The sequence below is a fragment of the Garra rufa genome, chromosome 25 (assembly GCF_049309525.1).
Source record: "Garra rufa chromosome 25, GarRuf1.0, whole genome shotgun sequence".
Lineage (NCBI taxonomy): Eukaryota > Metazoa > Chordata > Actinopteri > Cypriniformes > Cyprinidae > Garra > Garra rufa.
This window is the reverse complement of record NC_133385.1, coordinates 22,417,160-22,439,620: the sequence shown is the minus strand read 5'-3', so window position 1 is coordinate 22,439,620 and position 22,461 is coordinate 22,417,160. Positions and strand designations below refer to the sequence as shown.

General features: G+C 36.0%; 2 protein-coding genes across 2 annotated transcripts in view; one reads left to right on the top strand and one right to left on the bottom strand.

Annotated features, from left to right (window-relative positions):
• LOC141301994 (mitochondrial inner membrane protease subunit 2) overlaps positions 1-22,461 on the top strand; it is a 126,175-nt gene that overhangs the window by 89,641 nt on the left and 14,073 nt on the right. The window lies entirely within an intron of this gene.
• LOC141301533 (leucine-rich repeat neuronal protein 3-like) lies at positions 7,552-21,686 on the bottom strand. The gene is made up of 2 exons (XM_073831729.1): positions 21,457-21,686; positions 7,552-10,385 (listed from the first exon to the last, which is right to left on the bottom strand). The coding sequence occupies exon 2, from the start codon at positions 10,051-10,053 to the stop codon at positions 7,981-7,983; it is 2,073 nt and encodes a 690-aa protein (XP_073687830.1). The 5' UTR covers positions 10,054-10,385; positions 21,457-21,686; the 3' UTR covers positions 7,552-7,980.

The following is a 22,461-nucleotide window of genomic DNA, read 5'->3' as shown; positions in this document are numbered from 1 at the left end:
ATCTATTTCGTGTCTGTAGTTAGAGAATTCGAGTTTGCGTCTTGAATGACGTTTAGGCAGTGGATCCTATCTGTGAAACACGCTGAGTTTGGCTAACAGCGCTGCACAGTAATAGACGTTTTATATTCTAGCATGAAATATTTAAACTATGTCCATCGGCCATTGTTTGTTCAATCTTCCTGTTGAAAGCCTTTACTTTTCAGAGCCTTAAAATGTCATCAATAATTTAAATGGTTATGCGGTGCATAAATATCAGCCTACATTTGTTTTCCTTTTAGTTTCTGAAGGACATCAAAAAAAAAGTAGTAAAATTTTTTTTTCTGCATGTAGAAAAGGATTTGTGGGAAACAGCAGTGCAAAAATGTTTCTTTAAATGAAAGCTACAACAACTGGAAGTTTGCTGTAAAACAAAACTAATGGTGCATTTAAATTATGTTGGAAAGATCTAATTTACAAGATCATTCATTGTCTCGATTTACAGTAAATTCACTGAAATTAATGCGAAAAGCACACAACAAAATTACAAAAAAATTTAATTAAATTAAAACGAAAACCTAAAACTGAAATAAATTAAATTAAAATAAATACTTAAATGAAAATTAATTGCCATGTTAACTAACTGAAATAAGTTTACGTTGACCACTAAAATTAATAAGTGGAAATAAAGAAAACCTAAAACTGAAATAAACTAACAAAAAATAAAAAGATAAAAATAAAATAAATTGTGATTTGAAAAAAAAAAACCTAATACTTATAAAAAAACTAAAGCACAAAACTAAATTACTACAAATTCAAATTAAATTAAAATTAAAATGCGAAAATCACACAACCAGATTACTAAAAATTTAAATAAATTAAAATGGAAACCTAAAACTGAAATAAAATAAAATAAAATAAAATAAAATAAAATAAAAACTTTAATAAAAAATAATTGCCATTTTAACTAACTAAAATTATTAACTGGAAATAAGGAAAACCTAAAACTGAAATAAAATTAAATATAAAATTAAAAACTAATAAATTGACAAAAGCACAAAACAAAATTAACAAAAATGAAACTAGTATTAAAATGAAGACCTAAAACTAAACTAAACTAAACTAAAATAAACTAAAATAAAATAAAATAAAATAAAAACTTAAATAAATATAACTTTTCCTTTTGTTCCCTTGTTAACTAACTGAAATAAGTTCAAGTTAAAATAAAATAAAATAAAATAGTGACATTAAAAACTAATACTAATCAAATGACAGAAGTACAAAACAAAATTGCTAAAAATTAAAACTAAAATAAAAATGAAAACCTAAAATAAAACAAAATAAAATAAAATAGTGACATTAAAAAGAAATAATAAAATGACAAAAGCACAAAACAATATTACAAAAATTAAACTAAAATGAAATAAAATAAAACAAAATAGTGATTAAAAAAAAATACTAAGTGACAAAAGCACAAAACTAAATGATTAAAAATTAAAATGAAAACTGAAAATATAGAAATAAAAGCTAAATCAAAATATTAAAACTATAATACTACATAAATAATACGAAAATAACAATATATAATGATTCAGTTTACAGCACCTTCATAAATTAAATAAAAAGTTAATGCCACAACACACCTGATGCACAATTTTTACTCAGCATTTTGTAAAAGTAGATTAAAAAAAAACATTCTGTAATTTTTTAAATTTTCCAGTTGGACTTGAACGCACCATATGTTGTAAATGCACTGAAAATACTTAAATGCACTTTAATCATTTTTAATATCTTCAGTCGAATGGTCTATCTTATTTATTCACATGTCAAGTTTATACATTATAATTATAATAACATTTCCAAAATGTAACATTTTCAATATTCAGCTGTAGGTGAAGGTAAAAACACACCATCTGTTTTTGAAGGAAGTGATATGATGCTGCTAATCACTGTTAATCAGTCCTGACATAAATTGACATTTTAATGCTAGAGATTTATCACATGGGCTCCTGCCTGCAGCTGTCGAGATTCCCTGCGTGATTCAGTCAGTGACTCCACATAAATTGTGGCGCCAATGAGTGAAAGGACATTGGATGTGTTTTGGTCACGTATTTGGTCCCAATACTTCTTTGTGATGGAATCTTTTTGTATGCAGTAACATGAACTGTAAATGGGATTCACCAGGCGAATCAAGGATGGTATTGATAATTCACTAAACATATCATCTGCCACGATAAAAGCTCTGGCTGTCAGGTTATGGCTTTTGATTGATTTGGTTTTTGACGAAACAAAGCGAATTTGTCAAAGCGTAAGCTGGCATAGACCGTTTGTGGCTCCCAGAGATGATTTCTCTGTGAATTGATTGTTTTTATTGGGTTACTGTAGTGTTGTTATGTCCAAACATGCCCGTCTTTTTCATTTCATCCTTGCACAGATTGACAAACTGGCTTGCGATCGCATGCAGTCATTTGTAGTTTAATTTAATTTTTCTATAAAAGGTGTTTCAATCGTCATTAAACAAAGATGAAACACCTGTTCAGTGCCATTGCCAAGAAAACTTGTTAGCTTGGTTGAATCCTGATACAATAGCTGTTTGCCGCTAGGCTCTCGCTAACCTCCCCCTGAACCGTGCTCATTTTTTCTCTAATCTCGGCGTCTCACATTGGCTCACTGCTGTAATCACCTCGTTCAGAACGATGGCGCTGCTTGAACGGGTCGGCTTACAGGGTCATTAGAACCAGGTAAATTATTCATTACAAAATGTGCCATCAAAGCGGAGCATTAAGCACAGGGTTTCCAGCCCTGCCAAGAGCCACAGTCCTCTCTCAGTATCCTTTCTAATTAAATCTGACTTTTACAGTACAAGTCAAATGTTGATGTCTATGTATACACTTACTTATTTCCTTATAAATAGACGATTTGCACTTACTTACATCACTATCTGGTCAGTTACCCGGATGTGCGGCCATATTAGTGATACTCGGATGTAAACAACAGCATTGATTGCATGGTTAATGTACTACTGAATACTTTCTTCTGCTAATTTATGCTGTCTAAACCATGGAAAAAATGGAAGCTGCTAAATCATATAGAGAAGGACGTAGTAAGCAGGAAAGGGAGCAATTTTTTGAAAAACTAAAGTTAATAGGTGGTAAAGATACATACGAGCAGTATTTGTTAAGATATTAGCCTAATATTTCACCTACCTGACTGGAAATGATAAGAACAAACACGAATGTTGTCAAGATTCTCGCCCTGGAAATCCTGGTTCAGTTTGGCCAGCCATAAACGCCTTTTCTCCTTGATTTGTTATAACTTTTGGCAGTCTAAAGTACTCCAAATGTTTTTCCCTGTCGGACCGGTTAGTACAGCCCAAAACATGACAATAATTGACCATTTTCAGCAGCAAAATATTTGAACCTTTTCCAACAATGGCTGTATGATTTTGATCCGGGGGGGTGAAAACTTTTTGAATTTGAAAATCAGGGTAAATGTAACTTATTTTGTCTTCTGGGAAACGTGTAAGTATCTTCTGTAACTTCTGGAGAGCAGTACTAAATGAAAACATATGATATTTTGGCAAAATAATGAAAATGTACACATCTTCATTCTGTTCAAAAGTTTTCACCCTCTGGCTCTTAATGTGTTGTTTTTTCTTCTGAGGCATCAGTGAGCATTTGAACCTTCTGTAATTGTTGCAGAAGGTAGTCGTCCCTCAGTGTGAAAAGATGGAGCTCAAAATCAAATACACAAAAATGCTGAAAAACCAAAGATTTTGTGGGACCTCAAGGATTTTTCTAAAGAACAGTAGGCAGTTTAATTGTTCAGGACAAACAAGGGACTCATGAACAACTATAAAACACAGTTGTGTGGATCATTCAGGTAACAACACAGTATTAAGAATCAAGGGTATGTAAACTTTTGAACAGGGTCATTTTTATAAATTCAACTATTATTTTTTCTTGTGGACTAAACTGTATGTAATCATCTTTAATGTGAAATATCTTATTCGGGTCAGTACTTAATAAAAAAATAACATTCATTTTGTAAGATCCCACTTATTTTGGTCAAATAATTAACATTTTGCACATTCTGCAAGGTGTATGTAAACTTTTGATTTCAACTGTATGCACCATATAACATATTATATATTATATATTGTTCTTAAATGTTTATTTTATGTTTGAAAAAATCCGTCAAGTTTTGTGACAGCCACCATTGAAAAGTTTGGATTTCAAAAATTGAATTGGAGTACAAAATGTAATTATGTAATTGTAACTTTATTATTATAAAAAGTGTAATTTAGGCGTTTATATACAAATTAGTTAATTTTAATCTTCAGTATTATAGTAATTCTCATGTATATTTTACAGCATTAGTTGAGAGATTTTTTTCTTCCTTAAGAAAATTTCAGGGACATGTACTGTTCCTGAAATATATCCAAAATAATTTATATTGAATTAAATCATATCGCATTAAATTCGAAACTGAATCTAATCACAAGCTTGTAAATCAGAATTGAATTGGATTGTGAAATTTATGTCAAAACCCAGCTCTAATAACACACACACACACACACACACACACACACACACACACACACACACACACACACACACACACACACACACATATCTATATCTATATATCTCTATATATATTTACATCTATATATCTATATCTATCTATCTATATATATATATATATATATATATATATATATATATATATAATTGTACTTAAACTCTTAAATAAAGAAATTTGCCTTGGATTTTATATTAGTATGTTGTATATTTTAAGTATTGGCACAGTGTTTTTTTCCCTTCATAAAATGGAAGTCAGTGGTAATCAAAATGGTGTAGTTAACTTTCTCACATACCATTCACAAAAGAAAGAAAGTCATAAAGGTTTGGAACGACATGAGGGTGAGTAACTAATGACAGAATATTCATTTTTGGGTGAGCTAACACTTTAACTTTCATTGTCTTTGGGTGTTGGTGTTAACTTGATGCTATGACACAAAACCCATAACAAAAGCCTTGTAATAGAAATGCATAGTAATCAAAACAGTCGGAGCTTGAAATTGATGTATCAAGTTCACCGTTTTAACCAATTAATAAACTTATTTTCGGTGGCGTGATCATGGCGTGACCGTATGGAAAGAAGGACATAAAGACTGTGATAGGTGAGATAATCAAGATTAATTGAACTAATGTTCCTGAAGAACTAGCCCATTTGCTCATTTTCTCAGTTGCTGAGCACATCACGTAATTAAGATGTAATTCGTTTTCCTGTACACACACAGCGTGTCATATACCTTATATTAATTGCGACGTTATGTGGTTGGAAATTAATGGAGAGTGAATTGATTTTCTTGATGGGCCAAATGCTAGTCTGTAGTGTCCTTGTTCTTGATGAAAGTTATGGCTGATTAAATGAGACTCATGTTGCCCTCTTATTATTTCAACCAGCAGGAGGTGCTCTCTACCACCCTCTGTCATTTCATATGGTCATTTATCCAGAGTTTCGATTTTACTGATCATTTTGTCATCTTCCAAACATCAAACATGAAGTGCCTTTAAGTTGGAGATATAAAGTAAGAATGTCCCACATCTGATATTGAATGGAACTTTGCATCTCAAAATGTGTTTTTTTTTTTTGTGTGTCAGACAAGTGCCTTTTATGTCTAGTTATTATGTAGATTATGTCTATTCTATGTTTTTTGTTTAGTGTGTTTTGAAACGGGTTTGACAATCTGAAACGTTTTCTTAAAATATGTTGATTGACTTAATTATAGTTAAAATATTTCAATGTTGTTTTACTATGTAATATTTCCGATTTTGTTCACGTCTTTTTAACTTGGGTTTGATACATAATGTACTGATATTTGACATATTCTTAATTATAGTTTGAATATTTTAGTATTATTTTACTGTTTAATATTTTGGTGTGTTTGTATGTTTTTAACTTTAGTTTGACAGTTTGTACAGTCTGAAACCGTTTTAATATTTTCTTAAAATATTTTGCATTTTTTTAATTGTAGTCCAACTTTTTTGCATTATTTTTACTTTTTAATATTTGATTTTTGTTCATGTTTTAACTGGGGCTTGACAAATAACGTAATACAATCTGAAACTTTCTAATATTTTTTTTTTATATTTAAAATATATTTTTAATAATAGTTAAAATATAATTATTATAATTATTTTTACTATTTGATATTTTGGATTTGTTTTTGTGTTTTAACTGTAGTTTGACCATTTGTATAGTCTGAAACAGTTTTAATATTTTCTTAAAATATTACAAATTTTCTTAACTATAGTTAAAATATATTAGTATTATTTTACTTTTTAATATTTCAGTTTTGTTCATGTGTTTTCAACTGTAGTTTGACAAATTTGACTGAAATATTGATTGTGTTAATATATTTTTAACTATTTAAAATTTCTAAATTATAGTTGAAATATTGAAATATTATTTTTCTATTTAACATTTTGATTTTGCTCATGAGTTTTTAACTGTAGTTTGACTATTTGTACAGTCTAAAACTGTTTTCTTAAAATATGTTGAATATTAATTGTAGTTGAAATATTTAAGTATTATTTTGCTAACATTTTGTTTTTGTGTTTTTTTTCTGTAGTTTGACAATTTGTACAATTTAAAACAGTCTTTACATTTATTTAAAAAAAAATAATGTTTAATATTTTGTTTTTGTTAATGTTTTAATTGTGGCTTGACAAATAATGTATACTCTCTAAAACCATTCTAATATATTTTTTAATTATTTTAAATATTCTTAATAATAGTAAAAATGGTTTCAATCATTTTTGTATTTAACATGACAAAGAAATATTATAACATTTGCCAAAACCTTATGAGGTCAGTAGTTTAGGTTGTGTGTCTTTTCCTTAACCTTTGTGTTTTTTTGTTTTTTTTTGACTCATTGCTTGCCCTCTCATTGTGAACCGCAGCTGTTTCTGTGTCCATAATGCCCGCTACGTCTCACCAGTCTCACTGTGAAATAGAGAGACCAGATGCAGCACATTCCTGCTGACCTATTCGGTACCTACTGCTATAATGGCGCATAATTTAGCTCCTGTGTAGGTGACAAATGGCCCAACTCTAAAAGCCCCCGTGTTGGGTGCTAAAACCTCTTGTGATATATGACCAAGCAAGTCTGATAGATCCCCCACATCATTCGTTCGGTGACGGCAATTCATCACCTGTGGGAGTTTAGCGTTGGAATTCCTATTGGATTTTTAATGAAAGAGAAGATAATGTGACTTAAAGTCAATGAGTTCTGTGAATTTTTTCTTCCCCCAAACCCCACCTTCGCATTTTCCACTATTTTCTCATATTTCAACTCCCCAGGCACATCCAATTTTTTCGGGCTAGCCTCTGATGTTGTGTTTCTGATTACAATATCAGACTTTGGTTAAAAAACACGATTTTTGCCACATACCTGTACACTTCATGTAACTGTGACTTGAGCATTTCTTACACGTTCATGTCTTCTCAGTTGACAGTGCAATTAGTCAAATGAAGCCATTGTAAAACACTCGCAATGAAAACAAGTTGTCATTTTCTGTATAAATGTATTTTATCACAAAGTGTTGTACATGTGTACTGTTATGATCTATTCTACAAAGCGTAGTCCATCATAAACTTGACACTGTTTATTTTACCAATGACACAGCACAAGTAGTGTTGCTACAAGCCCACAATAAAAAGACTCGGCCACTAAGGCTTTGCGCTCCGTGTAAATAGACAGGCCCAACCTTTCATGTGCTGTTCTTTGATCCTGCATGAAATAACGATCCTCTTCATGCTCCCCAGTGAAGTGTGACATTTAAACAATTAGTGGCTTTTTGGCAATCAATGTCAGATTTAGCAAGAAACGTCTTAGACCACAAACCACGCAGAATCTGTTTCATAATGATCCAGTGGTCGGCATCAGATAGAGAGTTATTAGAGACGCATAGTCCAGTCTCAGAGTCTTTTCTCTCAAATGGAGTTTTTGGAGTCTGTTTCTGAATCATTGGCTTTAGCCCTTGACCCCCAGACTGGTTTAACATTTGAGGGTAATATCTCATACGGCTGATTTCGTAATTTCCTGTAAAGGTGATCACTCTTGCGCAACATGCAAATGAACGAACAGGCCACCGCAGACATGATCAGGAGCAACGCGGTGATGCTGATTATCAATCCGTCATCGATACCATCATCAGTTTTTCCTATTAAAACCTCAGTGGTAATGACATTCATGCAGTTTTTTAAACGTCTACTTTGCAAGTCCGTAATTTCCACGCATACCTCATACTGCGTCAGTGGCTGCAAGTGTGTAAGGTTGAATGTTTTTACATCTGACAACACGTGGGCAGTGAACTGCAAGGAGTGCTGCTCTGATGTGGTCGACCACTTAATATTCGACACAAGACTACCCTTGGGGGACACCCAAGAAATCCTCACCGAATGGGGCTCGGCCCCTTTGACTTGGATATGCAGGGATTCATTTGCCGGGATGGGGAAGTACCCGTTTACTACGACCGAGACAGATCTCATGTCCGCACCTATGAGATTGTGGGCGACGCAGGTGTACTGCCCGGCCTCGTTTTCGGTGATGCCATAAATGTCAAACGTTCCCTCAGGATGCAGGTGATACTTCTTGGAAACTGTTTGAAGCGAGATCTTCTCTCCAGAAGGTGCAACCCAGTAGATCTCCGGTTCAGGATCGGCAAATGCCCTGCAATGCAGAGACACCGAATGCCCGGCACTCACGTTGACATTCTCTGGAAGGCTCTCCGGAGATATTAGGGGCAGGCAGATATCCGCCATTTCACGGAAGTGCACATGCCTGACAAGACGACCTTCAAACTCGGAGGGTCCGGCGCATAAAAGGGCATCTGGTTCCATGAAGCGGACCTTGGTCTTGTTCATATTGATCCAACGGATGACACAGTCACAGTAAATGGGGTTGGAGTGCATGCTCACCTCCTGAAGGTTAGGCAAGGATTCCACCGTGACATGATGAAGGGCCCGGAGGGCGTTACTGTTTAGCATCAAGGACTCGAGCCTCGGGAGTTTGGAGAACGCGTTCGGATGGATGTAGGAAAGTCGGGGGTTGTTCGTCGCTTCGATTTTGGTCAGCTCTGGTAGGTTGTGCACGGCGAAGCTGTCAATGGAAACTAACTCCGGCATGCTGTTAATGCCAAGTTCTTTCAAGTGGATCATGTCCACAAAGTCACCCCGTTGGATCCTCTCAATGGGATTCTTGTTAAGGTCCAGAAACTTGAGGTTCCGCACTTGTCTGAGAGCAGCTTGAGGTACTTTTGGGAACATATTATCATAGAATGACACGCTTTCCAGCTTATCGAGTCCAACCAGCGCACTGTCAGGGATTTCAGTGAGGTTCATTCTGGTTAGCACAAGACTGCGGAGATTGATAAGGGGCTTGAAATTCATGTCTTGTATTTTGGCAATTGGATTCTCTCCTATCATCAAGATTTCCAGCTGAGAAAGATCCCGGAACCAGTCTGTTCTTATGGCCCTCAGCTGGTTCGAATTAAGATGGAGCCTCAAGAGCTTGTTAAGCCCTTGGAAAGCCTCTGCGCTGATCAGGGAGAGAAGGTTATGGTTAACATAGAGCTCCTGTAAGTTTGGGAAGTGTTCAAGGGAGTTATCCTGAAGGCTGCTTAGCCAGTTTTCCTCTAGGTGCAAAGACTGAAGTTGTGGAAGGTGACCTAGATAGACATCACTCAACGAGGAAATGTTGTTTCGAGAAAGGTCTACCTCTGTTAGGTTTACCAGATAGTCCAAAGGACTGTCAATCTTTGCGATGTTGTTGGCTTGCGATAGAAGTACTTGAGTGTCTAAGGGCAGCCTCTCCGGCAGAGACAGAAGTCCTAGATCATTACAGTCCACAGTCGGAGCCTCATTATACATGGACGAGGGAGAGAACCAGGGTCGGACTTCGCATTTGCACAGCTTGAGGCACGCAGCCCTCCACTCGGAGGCCTGAACTGAGTTAGTCAGCGCGAGTCCTGCCAGCAAATAAACTGCAAACAGCAAATCTTTCATCTTGGACCTCCTCTCTTCAGCTTGTAATTGGTCCTTATGGGGTCTGGTGTTAGAGGCGTTAAATTCACAAACACAGAATCATTTGTTATGACAACAGGGTGTATTTCTGCTGATGGCGAGTCCCCAGAAGTTGTCGTCCTTGCCGGAGAGCAGCAACCTTTTAATTTACCCTGCTTTGGGTTGTCATGCAGGCTGCTGCATATGTGAAGGTCAGCGTATCCTTAGGGGAATGGAACCAGGGAAAGTGGAAATTTGCAGGGTGAGCAGTGGGGGACGGACCACTTGTCTGCCATCGTTATTATGTTCAATCAGTCACACTCGTCACTTCCCATCTGTGGAAAATAAGAGACAGGAGAAAGAGGAAATGAATGCGGTGTCACATTAGTGTCAAGAAGAGGCATATTGGCATTCAGGAGCATGACGATATATTTAGACCATATGAGTGAAGGTATTATTGCTTTTTTGTGCCATCAAATAATACATTATTGCTGGTTTGACCTCATATGCCTATACCCTCCCCACCTCATGGGACTTCTCCTGCAATGTATTCAAATGTCAAGGAGGTTTTATTTGCATGAGGGCAGGTGTTAAGAAAATCTGCACACATCACAACCATTCCAACTGTTGACAGAAGCATATGTTTTACTCTTACACGCCTGGGTTGTGCATTTAAGACCATCGGTATGCAGTGCCATCTTATTTCTGTCATAGATAATTGTGAGATAATGAGCTTTATTTGGCGATTGACTGGCCAGACACTTATATCTGTTGTAACATGCTTTAATTTATGCTTTGATGCGCTTTGAATATAATAACTTACTTATATGGAAGCCAATTTAACTGTAACTCTAGTCATACATAACACATTTAATTTGTGTTTTGCATTTCTTTCGAACGTGTTATTCAAGCATAGTAAGGGCATTGCTAACATTGGTTTTTATTGTCTCATAAATAGACATTACAGCCAGTTGAATGCACAGAGGGGCAATTATTTCACAATGAAGTGCTATCCCAAAGGGCTCAGCGATAACCACTGCATTTTGTCTCTCAGTGGCAGCTGCCAGTGGGCACAGGAAGTTAATTAAGACATTTTAAAATTTGCCTGTGAACTCAGACTCTGTGTTTTGTACCTATTGTACGGTTGACTAACACTATATTTGAAATGCATTGCACAGTGTGCATGAAATGTTTGTTTGCAATGGCATGAGTGGTTGTTGTCCCTCACCCAGTAAGTTGCTCTTTAACCTTTTATATAGTGATGGAAAACTGATGTGGTATGTGTTTTTCAATTGCATTTAAAGGATTGTTTCACTTCCAGAATCAAAATGTCCTGATAATTTACTCACCTCCATTTCATCTAACAATGTCTTTTTTTCTTCAGTCGAAATTAAAGTTTTTGAGGCAAACATTCCAGGATTTTTCTTCATATAGTAGACTTCAATGCTTTGAAGCTGCATTAAAACTGCAATTTTGACTTTCAAACCATTGATCCCCATTAAAGTCCACTTTATGGAGAAAAATCCTGGAATGTTTTACTCAAAAACTTTAATTTCTTTTTGACTGAAGAAAGAAAGACATGAGAAGACATGAGTAAATTATGAGAACATTTTTATTCTGGAAGTGAAATAATCCTTTAATATAAATCAGTTTTTAATCAAATTGACAGGGCGTCTTAAAAATATAGCAAGTCTCTTAGTCTGTCTTGGACAGATTGATAACTTGATTTCAAAATGGATTTCTGTGGACTGTGTGGTTTGTGATAAGGTTTATGTTCAATGATATCGATTGACAGCTCTAATATAATTATAAAAATTTGAGTGCGTACATAGAAAATCTCAGTGTATATTTGCTAGATCTGAGTTTGTATGTTGAAATTATGATTGGCTTGCAACCTTGAGGACAGAAAGCACAAAGCCGCCTGCCTGTGTTAGATGAAGCTGTCAGTATCACTATAGGAGCAGGTTTGCAAAAGAACTCCTGTAGGACAGTGTGCTTATGTTAGTCCGACTATGGCAGCGAGTCAACACAAGCAGGTGGGAGCCTTTTTTTCTCCTTTCTCCTTGCATAGCCATCTGTTTGGTCCTGTAGTCTGTTTTTTTGCCAGGATTGTGCAAAGATCACCATTCATCCCAACGACCGCACAAATTATGAGGTTGTAAACTTATTTCTGAAGCTGCTTACTGTCTGATGTATGAGAATTAGAGGTGTTGCAATTAGTATAATCACTGTTTTTATGTTACAATGTATTAAACAGTTTTTCAGCTCAACAAAATATGTATATGGACCATTCTACAGAATTCCAGAATTACAGAAACTTCTTGAAAATAATGTTTTTCCAAAAAATGTGTATGTACTGTATGCAAATTGTATAATATCCAAGGAACACATTTCTAGTAATTGTGCAGTTAATTCCTAACAATTGAAAGTACACAATAAATTATGATTTTATATATATATATATTAAGCTTACTGATATTTTAAATGTTATTGTGGGTTTCAATAGATAATAGAAGGATCTTAGTAATCATCTAAATAAATACTTAAATGCTTTTTAAATGTGTTTTTTGGTTGTGGGACAGCAGTTTGCACCAATTCTGTAGAATGGCCCATATATACTGTATATATCTCATGTCTCATGATTTAAATCAGCTTCAACAGCTGTTTTTCTTAAATAGCTGATTTATTTAACATATAATAAACTGCCATTATCTGCAAGAACATGCTTTTTGTTGCTATGACAAGCACAACATGGATGCATTGAGCTGAACACGAGTGTGAACAAGTATACACACACAAGGACACACATCTCGCTTGCTCTCTCCATCCTTCCCATTTCTGTCTATTTTATGTTAAGAGCTTTGCTCTAAAGATGCCCACACACGCTAATTTGATTTGTTCATGTATGTGTCCTCCTTAACTAAGAGAGCCCTTAGCTGTAGTTCATGAGTGTTGTGCTCACTTCATTATGTGAAATAGTAGAGAGTGCTTCTATAGCTAAATGCTGGAAAGGGTCAAAGGGGCAGACTATTTTTGCTCAATTCACTTGCATTTGGGTACGTATGTACACAGATGTACAGTATGTCAGTTTACCCAAAAATTTTAATTACCCTATGATTTACTCACCCTCAAATCATCCTAGGTGTATATGACTTTCTTTTTTAAGACGAATACTGTCAGAGTTTTATTAAAAATGTCCTGGCTCTTCCAAGCTTTATAATGGCAGTTATCCATCCATCATAAAGTACTCCACATGGCTCCAGGGGGTTAATAAAGGCCTTCTGAAGTGCACTGATGCGCTTGTTTAAGAAAAATATGCATATTTAAAACTTTATAAACCGTTAACATGGATGTGCGCGACGACTAATTTTGACAGTCATTTAAACGAAAGCTTTGTATCCGACTTGTCGACTAATCTAAAAGCAAGAAACCCCCAAAATATGGTAAGAAAAAAAACTCTGTGCTTGCATGTAGCATTTAATAGCCTACATTTGAAATACTTAATCTATGAATTGCACTGCCAAATCCCTCAGTGAATTCTGCTTGCACTACACTTGCCTCACGTTATCATCGTTTACTTTTAGGCGGTCGTAAAAAGAAAAAAAAAGAGGAGCATACACTCAAAGTCAGCCAATGCATAGCTTATTTATTCAAAACAGCTGGGGAAATGCAGAACAATGGAAAATCAATCAATAGCCTGACAGAATTCTTAATCTTCATATAACGTTAGCCAGTATATTAAAACACAAGTCAAAAACAATGAAACGTTTATCAAGGAATGCCATTACAACAGCTTTTAAAAAATGTAGCTCATGTAGGCTATATCGTCTAAAAACAAAACGATGCAACAATGGCAATTTTACTTACTCAGACCATGCGTTATTTGTTTGGTGAAATTATCAGTTGTCTGGTGAAAGACAGGACCTGAGGCGATTAACAATTATTCCTGCACTTGAAAAAAAAACGTGCTCGGCAGAACCTGAAGTCTCAAACACGCAGAGATAACGAAAAGCAAACCGATAGCGTTTCAGAGAGCGCCTGGACATCCCGCACCACCACCGAAGTGGGTTTTAATTTAGATGAATAGACAGCGCGGAGGGTTGTAGTGAATGCTGTGATTGACATTTGCTGGCTTTGGCCAGCCTCTAAACGAATGCGCCTCTAAACTAATGTGCTTGTATTGAATATGATTACGCATCGCTCCAGTAGAGTTATTGTAAGCCAATTACACTGTTCACACAAAACTTTTCAGTTTTCTTCTCATTTAAATAATCCCACACTTTGCTCATCATTCGCATAGTCATTTTTTAACTGACACCCTATGAAAACCCTATTGAAGGCCATTTCCGCTACTGAATAAAAAAAAGGTTATTGTGACTTATCTCACAATTCTGACCTTTTATTTTCTCAGAATTGCATGAACCTCGCAATTCTGACCTTTTTTTCTCAGAAGTGTGAGATATAATTGCGAAAAGTCAGAATTGCATGATATAGTCAGAATTGCGAGTTTATATCTGCATTTCTGACTTCATATCTAGTAATTCTGTCTTTATAACTCGGAATTGTGTGTTTATATGTCACAGATATGAAAAAAAGTCAGAACTTATGTTGCAATTCTGATAAAAAAAAGTCAGAATTGCGAGATGTAAACTCGCAATTGCAAGAAAAAAAGTCAGAATTGTGAGATAAAAAGTCAAAATGATCTTTTTTATTTTTTATTCAGTGGTGGAAATGGGCTTCCATGCAAGGTCTGATGTACACAGATACACTTTAATGTATTAATAATGTATTATTTTTCAAACTATTTATTTTAACTTCAAAATGTTTTAAATGGAACGTTAAAATTATGGTAATTTGATAATATCATGTTTTTTAACGCATGTTAGCGATGCTAGAGATTACAGTTTATAAAGTTTTAATTATGGCCTTTATAATGCATCGATTCACTTTAGAAGGCCATTTTTAAACACTGGAGCTGTGTGGAGCACTTATTATGATGGATGGATGCGCTTTATTGGACTTCGAAATCTCAACACCCATTCACTGCCATTATAAAGCTTGGAAGAGCCAAGACATTTTTTTTAAATATCTCCAAGTGTATTTGTCACAAAGAATAAAGTCATATACACCTAAAATGGCTTGACGGTAAGTCACGGGGTAATTTAAATTTTTTAGGTGAGCTATCACTTTAATTGTGGTTTATACAACAGTTATTGCTGCTTGTCTAATGTGATTGGACATGTGGTGTTCCATTGGGATGTTTCGCTAAGAGTATCAGTCTGCTTGGCAGACAACAGGCTTGATTTTAACTTGGAACTGTGGTCACGGTGTCTTAATCAAAAAGTATTGTAAATGTTATAAAAATGTTTACTTTGTATTAATTTAACACTGTGTTCTCTTTTTAAATCAATCATTCATTTTTTCAAAAGTGTAAGTTTGTAATGTAATATTTATGTTTTATTTTATTTCGACTTAATTAGTTTCATTAACTGACAAATTATGGGCAGCTAATTTGTCCATCACCAACAAAAACAGTTCTAAAAGAAGCCAAATCTCAAAGTACTGTTGGAAATACCAAAAAAATACATACAAGTGAGGTGATGCATGCTGGGTTCCCCTTCCTATGGTGCAATTTCAAAATCGCACCTTATTTTAAACTTGAAGTATGTTTTGATTGGCTAAGGGATACCTGTCAAGGATGTTGTTTGCGTTTAGCACCGAGTGCTTTTCTAGGCAAGTTTTCAGTGGAAGTTTGTAGTGTGTTTTGTCTGTACAGTACCAACAGCAGTTCCTCTGTCTGTCTGCATTAATCACAACTTTTCGTTGACAACCGCTCCTTTCCTAGAGTCAAGAGTGCAACCACTTTACCTGAAAAATTTATGGTTTGCCTCCTTTAGAGAAAGTACTCATGAAACTAACACACACAGACACACTCTCCTTTCCATCCACTCGTCTAATGCTACAGACACCACATAAAGTGGCCCTGCTGTGCTATGTTTTATTCACAAGCCTAGAATGAGTAGAAATCTCGCCGTACTTCGGCAGCGGGGCAGCGCTCCTAGTGAAGCGTGTGCGGGGGGACATCACGAATTGGAGGTGACACTTTGTCACATTATGATGCCGTAACGCAGACTGCGAAACGCCTTCCCCTCTGGTTTGTGTTTAGGGAGACGAGTGGATCTGAGGGGGCTGCTCAGGTTTCGTTTCATACTGCGCTGTGACTGAAAGCAAAAGAGGGAAAAATGTGTGTGGCGGGCAGAATACTTAAAACACAGCAGCGGCGGGATCTTGTGGCGGTGACGTTAATGGATTCAACGTTTAGCCCTTGACCACTTGAGTCCACCTGCGTGGTTTCAGGTCCACTTCAATAGCAGAAATATTAGCTGTCGGAACAAAGAGGCTGTTTTTCATTTCACCTTCTGCTTTGGCTTTAATTCACTTACAGATTCTGTAGCTCAAATTTTCTGTCGCTTTCAGGCTTTGAATTAAAGTTTATTATCTCTATAAGTTGACTTTTCCAGTATAACACCACTCATGTGTAAAACTAGTAATCACGCTGTGGATATACCTGGCTGAGATTCGGAAAATTTAGTTTTTTCTTTTCTGTTCTGTTGTATGTATTCTATTCAATTCTACTCAGTTCTATTTTTAATTTGGTTCTGCCATGTTCAGTTCTGTTCTGATCTGGGCTGTGTTTCTCAAAAACATCATAGAGATCATTGATGAACTTGAAAAATTCTATTCTACTCAATCCTAGTATTATTTTCTGCTCTTTTCTAAATTCTGTTCTCTAAATTCTATTTTCTTGTCAAATAGTTTTATTCTTATTCAGTTCTATTGTGTTTTTTTATTCTGTTATGTTTGATTCAATTTTTTCTACTATATTTCATTCAGTTCAATGTCAATATTCTGTTGTACTCTTTTCTGATTTTCCTAATTCAGTTTTATTTTCATTTATTTCTATTGTGTTTTTTATTCTATTCTGTTCTTTTCAGTTCAGTTCTAGGTCATTGTTTTCAGTATATTCTGTTCTACTCTATTCTGATTTTCCTCATGTATTGTCTTCTGTTCTATTATGCATTATCTATTCTGTTTTTTCTATTGTGTTCTATTTTAATTTGCTCTGTCATTTTTTTCTGTTCTTTTTATAACTTGTTCTATTCTCTTCTTGTCAAATTCCTATTCTATTGTGTGTGTGTGTGTGTGTGTGTGTGTGTGTGTGTGTGTGTGTGTGTGTGTGTGTGTGTGTGTGTGTGTGTGTGTGTGTGTTTTCTATTCTGTTCTCTATTTTTCTACTATATTTTATTCAGTTCTAGGCCATTGTTTTCAATATATTCTGTACTCAATCCTAATTCCTAATTCAGATTATTCAGTTCTATTGTGTTTTCTAGTCCGTTAAGTGTATTTCTAGTCTACTCTTCTATATATACTGTTCTATTCAGTTCCAACTCATGCTCTGTTGTAGGGATAGGGGTAAAATTAATATCACGGTATTTTTCATCTTTTGAACGGTGACGGTATAATATCACGGTATTACTTTTTTTTTTGGTACATTTTGGGAGGAGTAGCCTGTCCTGTCCCTTTAGTATGTGAATAAAGTTAATATTTTTATAATATAATAAGTAAATGGTAGGTATCCTTATCAAAAAGAGACATGGGAGAGTATTATGCATTCTCAACATATTTCTTTTGCAAAAAACCTAAAGATCTTACTTAACAGTGTACAACAAAACAAAAATTATTTTTTATTGAAATTTAATTTCTGCAATATTTAAAACCTTTAAATAACTGGGGGAAATCAACCCATGACAACAGTTTAAAAGTAGACCAATTCTGTGGGGAAAAACGCGGACTTGGCAACCCTGCATCCAACACGAGCTGCTGGAGTACGAAATTTTCGTCCGCAATTTTTGCACGTTAAAAAAAATACAGGTTATGTTAATCGAGTTTACACACTGCCTCTGAAACTTTCGTCCGTCATAAAAAAAAAAATCGGATCGTGTTTGATTTTCTGCATTTTCGCATCCATAATAAGCATTTTGATAAGGATGGCGAATATGAGAAAACGTAAAAAAAACGCATCCGAAAATTGGACTCAGTGTACAATACAGTGGCGCCTCCAGGATTTTTTTCATAGGGTGGCCGAAAAAGGCCAGTAAAAATGTTAGGGTGGCACAATACAAACAATTTTCCATGCCTAAATCTAATTGAAGACGATATATATTTTTTTTTGCTTTACTGTTATTTCTGGTAGCATATAAAGTTATAGGCTTTAAAACTTAAGTATAACTATTCTCTGTTCAGAGCGAAATAGAAAAAAAGTCGCTTTGCAATTCAACTGCAAGTAGCCTCATGTTTGGAGTGCAAATTCATTTCAAATGTTTAAAAATAAACAAGAAAGCATAGATGTTTAATCGGCATATTCATCAAAATAGACACAAGCTTAATACGAGTGCAGCCCGAGCCCGAAGGGCAGCAGCGAGCGTGCCTTCAGCGCAGTTTGAAGAGTTGCGCGATCATGCGCACGCAATAGCCTAAAGCTTGCCACAAAGCACCGGCAAAACCATGAATGTGCGGGGGAAATAGTAAGGAAATATAAAAAAAAAAATAAAGCTAACAATCCTGATGAAATGCATAACTGATGCTACTAAAATTTATTATGGCCAGTGGGGTGGCGCCACTGGTACAGTGACCTTTAGATTTGAATGATCACGGGTCGAAAGTCAAGAGAGATGACAAAAATAGACTGGAGGATTTGCTGCAATCTTGTACTCACTGACAAATATCTATTATAAGATGTGCTGCTCCCTTTACACAGAGTGTGCGTTATCGCAAAATCAAAAGTAAAAGTAAACAGCGCGAGCACTCAGTTAAAAGCGATTTCTATGCCCTTCATATTTACGGGAGCGCCGATAAGAAAAAAATATGGAGCTCAACTAAATATCGTGCCAATTTTGTGATTGGCTATGTATGGGGCTCGGGTCGGGTGGGCCAAGCTTCTGATTGGGTGGCCGTGGAGCCGGGCCTGTAAGGAACTATAGAACTAAGAGCATTCTAGAAAGAGCTTTGTGATTGGATGGAAATTTCAAGCATCATGCAAGGACATGCAACTGATATAAATATTGGTTGGACGTTTAGCGGGGAGTATGTGGGAGTATTTGGCCGCTATTCACAGAGAATTTAGTAACGTCAATGATTCTAATAAGCTCAGGCCGGTCGTGTTTGCCTCGCGCCCGCTCAATTTGTGATCCGCTGTGTAAATCCTTCGGCCGGCCGACCGGGATTGCCACTCCGCCCCTGGTATAGGCTACAGGCCCGACCTTTCTTCACGATGTTTCACCAGTCGTTTAACGGCCACTCCCCTTTTACCTACCACCTGTAAAGCTGATACGAATATGTTTTACTTTTTTATTTACAACAAGATATATAGTATAAGGACAGGTATTCAGACCACAACTGAACGTTTGAAGAAAATTTAATGCCTTATTATTTAGAATTAGCTATTATTGATGTAAATGCAGCCGTTCAATGCACATAATTGATTTATTACGGTATTGACTGTATTAGAAAATCCATGTCATGGCGCAATGTCACACCGGTGATGACTATGACACCGGTGTACCGCCCACCCCTACTCTGTTGTACTCTGTTACACTCCATTTTGCTTTTTCTAGTTTATCCTACTCTGTTATATTTATTCTGTTTTCACTATACTCTATTCTGTTCTATTCTTTTATGCTTTTTTTTATCCTGTTTATTCACTGGTGTTATATTTTATTTTCTGCTGTTGTGTCTTCTGCTTTTTTCTGTTTCATGTATTCAGTTCAGTTTTTTCCCAGCACTTTATTGTTCCATTCTGTTTAATTCATTCTGTTCTGTTCTGTTCGCTTTGTTTTGTTCTATTCTATTCTTAGATTCTATTTTCTTCACAAACTGTACAAGAAAACCAAGTTTACTTCCTGAGTTATGAGCGTGACTACATGAGTGTGTTTTCCCCAGTGTGCTGTAATATATCAGCATTGTTTCCTATTGCACTACATGGTGTCACTTCAAACGCCTGGTGTGAAGTATAATTAGCTAAGATACTACACTGACACGGGCGCCGACAGAGAGTGTGTGTGTTATATAGTCCTACAGCTCTCACCTGCTCCGCACTGCTGCCGAACACACTGCACGACAGCAATTAATTACGCTTCAGCACTGCTGACAGAATCCCTATAGATATATCAGCTATTTCTGTCGCATATTCTTCAGCCCTGTCTCAAGACATGTTCAATTTTTTTTTCTTCTATTGTCCCTATTGATTTCTTTCTCTCATCTCTATGCTCCTATCTACACCTTGTTCATACACATGAGGGCAGGAGCAAATATCATAAATCAGTGGTGCTTAGACCAAATACATGCCTCAGATTAAACTGTATTATTGCATTTTATTCCCAACCAAAAACACAAACTTTGTAACCACATACTAGAAGAGAAGCCAAATGTACATGCTGTACTACTATAAGATCCCTAAGTGTCCTATTCCAAAACTACATAACTATTCTACATTAACTATTCTGAGGGAACTCAAGTTCATAGCCAGTTTGTTTTATATTGCTGCATCACAACCTCTTTTACCATCTTACACAAGAAGCAAACATAACCTTTATTTAGTTGTAGGTGGCATATTTTTGTATTTTAGGTTGAAGAATAACATAGGCTTTAAAGCAGAATTATGTCTATTAAAATGAGGTGCGGTGTAAAATATTTTTGGTTTCAATTGACTGTAGGGCTTGAAAGCATTTGTGACAGTCACATATTTTACACACAGTGATACAGCAAGATTTTGAACACAATTCTATGGGGGCTGATTGTACATGAACAAAGCTTATTGTCCAGAAATAATGCTAAACATTGGTTTTAACGTTAAAATAACGTTTAGGTAACATCCAGATCAGAATGTGCATGAATAATACAGTTGGGTCCTCAATTTTGATCATGAAACATTCATTGTTCAAGTGTATTAATAACTTTTACTAAGCTTTTTTGAATTATATTTTTACACTCTCAAACTGGTGACAGAATAAACCTTATAATTGTATTCAGCTACTCAGTAACTTGAGGAATCATAAATCAATGATTTCCTTCCATCACATTATTGGATTCACAGTTATTTCTCCCCTTGATACCTGTAGAGTCTCTGTGCGAGATTACGACATTTCCTACGCAAATGCGCAGAGCTTTCTAATCAAAAATATGGTAATGATTAAAACAGAGATAAAATATATATTTAGAAGTGATTTTAATAATCACAGAGCGCATACAGTACGTTTGGCGTTAAGACCCCCGCATTGGCCCGCTATTAATATCCCCCATCACACAGGATGCACATGAGTCATGAGAGCGTGAGAGAGCTGCGCTTACCGGAGAGAATGAGATTCCTTGTTTGAAACGCATAATATATTCCTTTCCTCTCAGTCGCGGGATTGAGCTCCGAATTTGCGGGGTTTTATTGAGATCTAGATCCAAATGAAATTTAGCTTTATTTGAGCGTGTGAGGGATGTGGAGTCTCTCTCCATACGGTTGTGTTGGAAAAGATGCTGAGCGCACCGCGGACTGAGGACCAGAGAAGCGCGTATCCATCCAGCTGTCTGTGCCGCGCTCCTAATGATACACACATGCTCTTGCGCGCACACTCCACCCAGTCTCCCCGGGGACAGGCAAATTGCTGCTTGTCGTTCGCGCGTTCGGTGCAACCTGATTGGTCGAGCAGAGCTGTCTATCAGATAAGGGCTCCCTCATACATATATAAGCTGGAAAGAGGGCGGGGCTATTACATCTCTCGCTCTTTACCCTCTTTTTTCTCTGCATTTTTATACTCCCACTTTCTCTCTATCTTTGCTTCTCAACTTAATCTCTATTTGTAGTTTTCTGCGGTCTGCCCATGGGGCTATGACTCTGATAAAGATACCCTATTTTTATATATTCAAATGTCGTCGACTACTTTGGACCTTAAAGGGATAGTTCACCTAAAAATTAAAACTCTGTAAATAATTGCTCACCCTCATGTCGTTCCAAACCAGTAAGATCTTCGCTTATATTCGGAACACAAATTAAGATATTTTTGATGAAATGACTGTTTTAGACCCTGCATAGACAGCAATGCAACTGACACGTTCAAGGCCCAGAAAGGTAGTAAGGACATAGACAAAATAGTCCATGTGACATCAGTGGTTCAACCATAATGTTATGACGCCACAAGAATACTTATTGTGTGCAAAAATAGCACATTTATTCAACAATTTCTTCTCTTCCACGTCAGTCTTTAACGTACATTCACAGGTAGCACGACACATGCCATGTCCGTGACGTTAGCCGAGTCCAGCACAAGTTATGCAAAAACTCCTGTTATAATCACTAAAGCTATT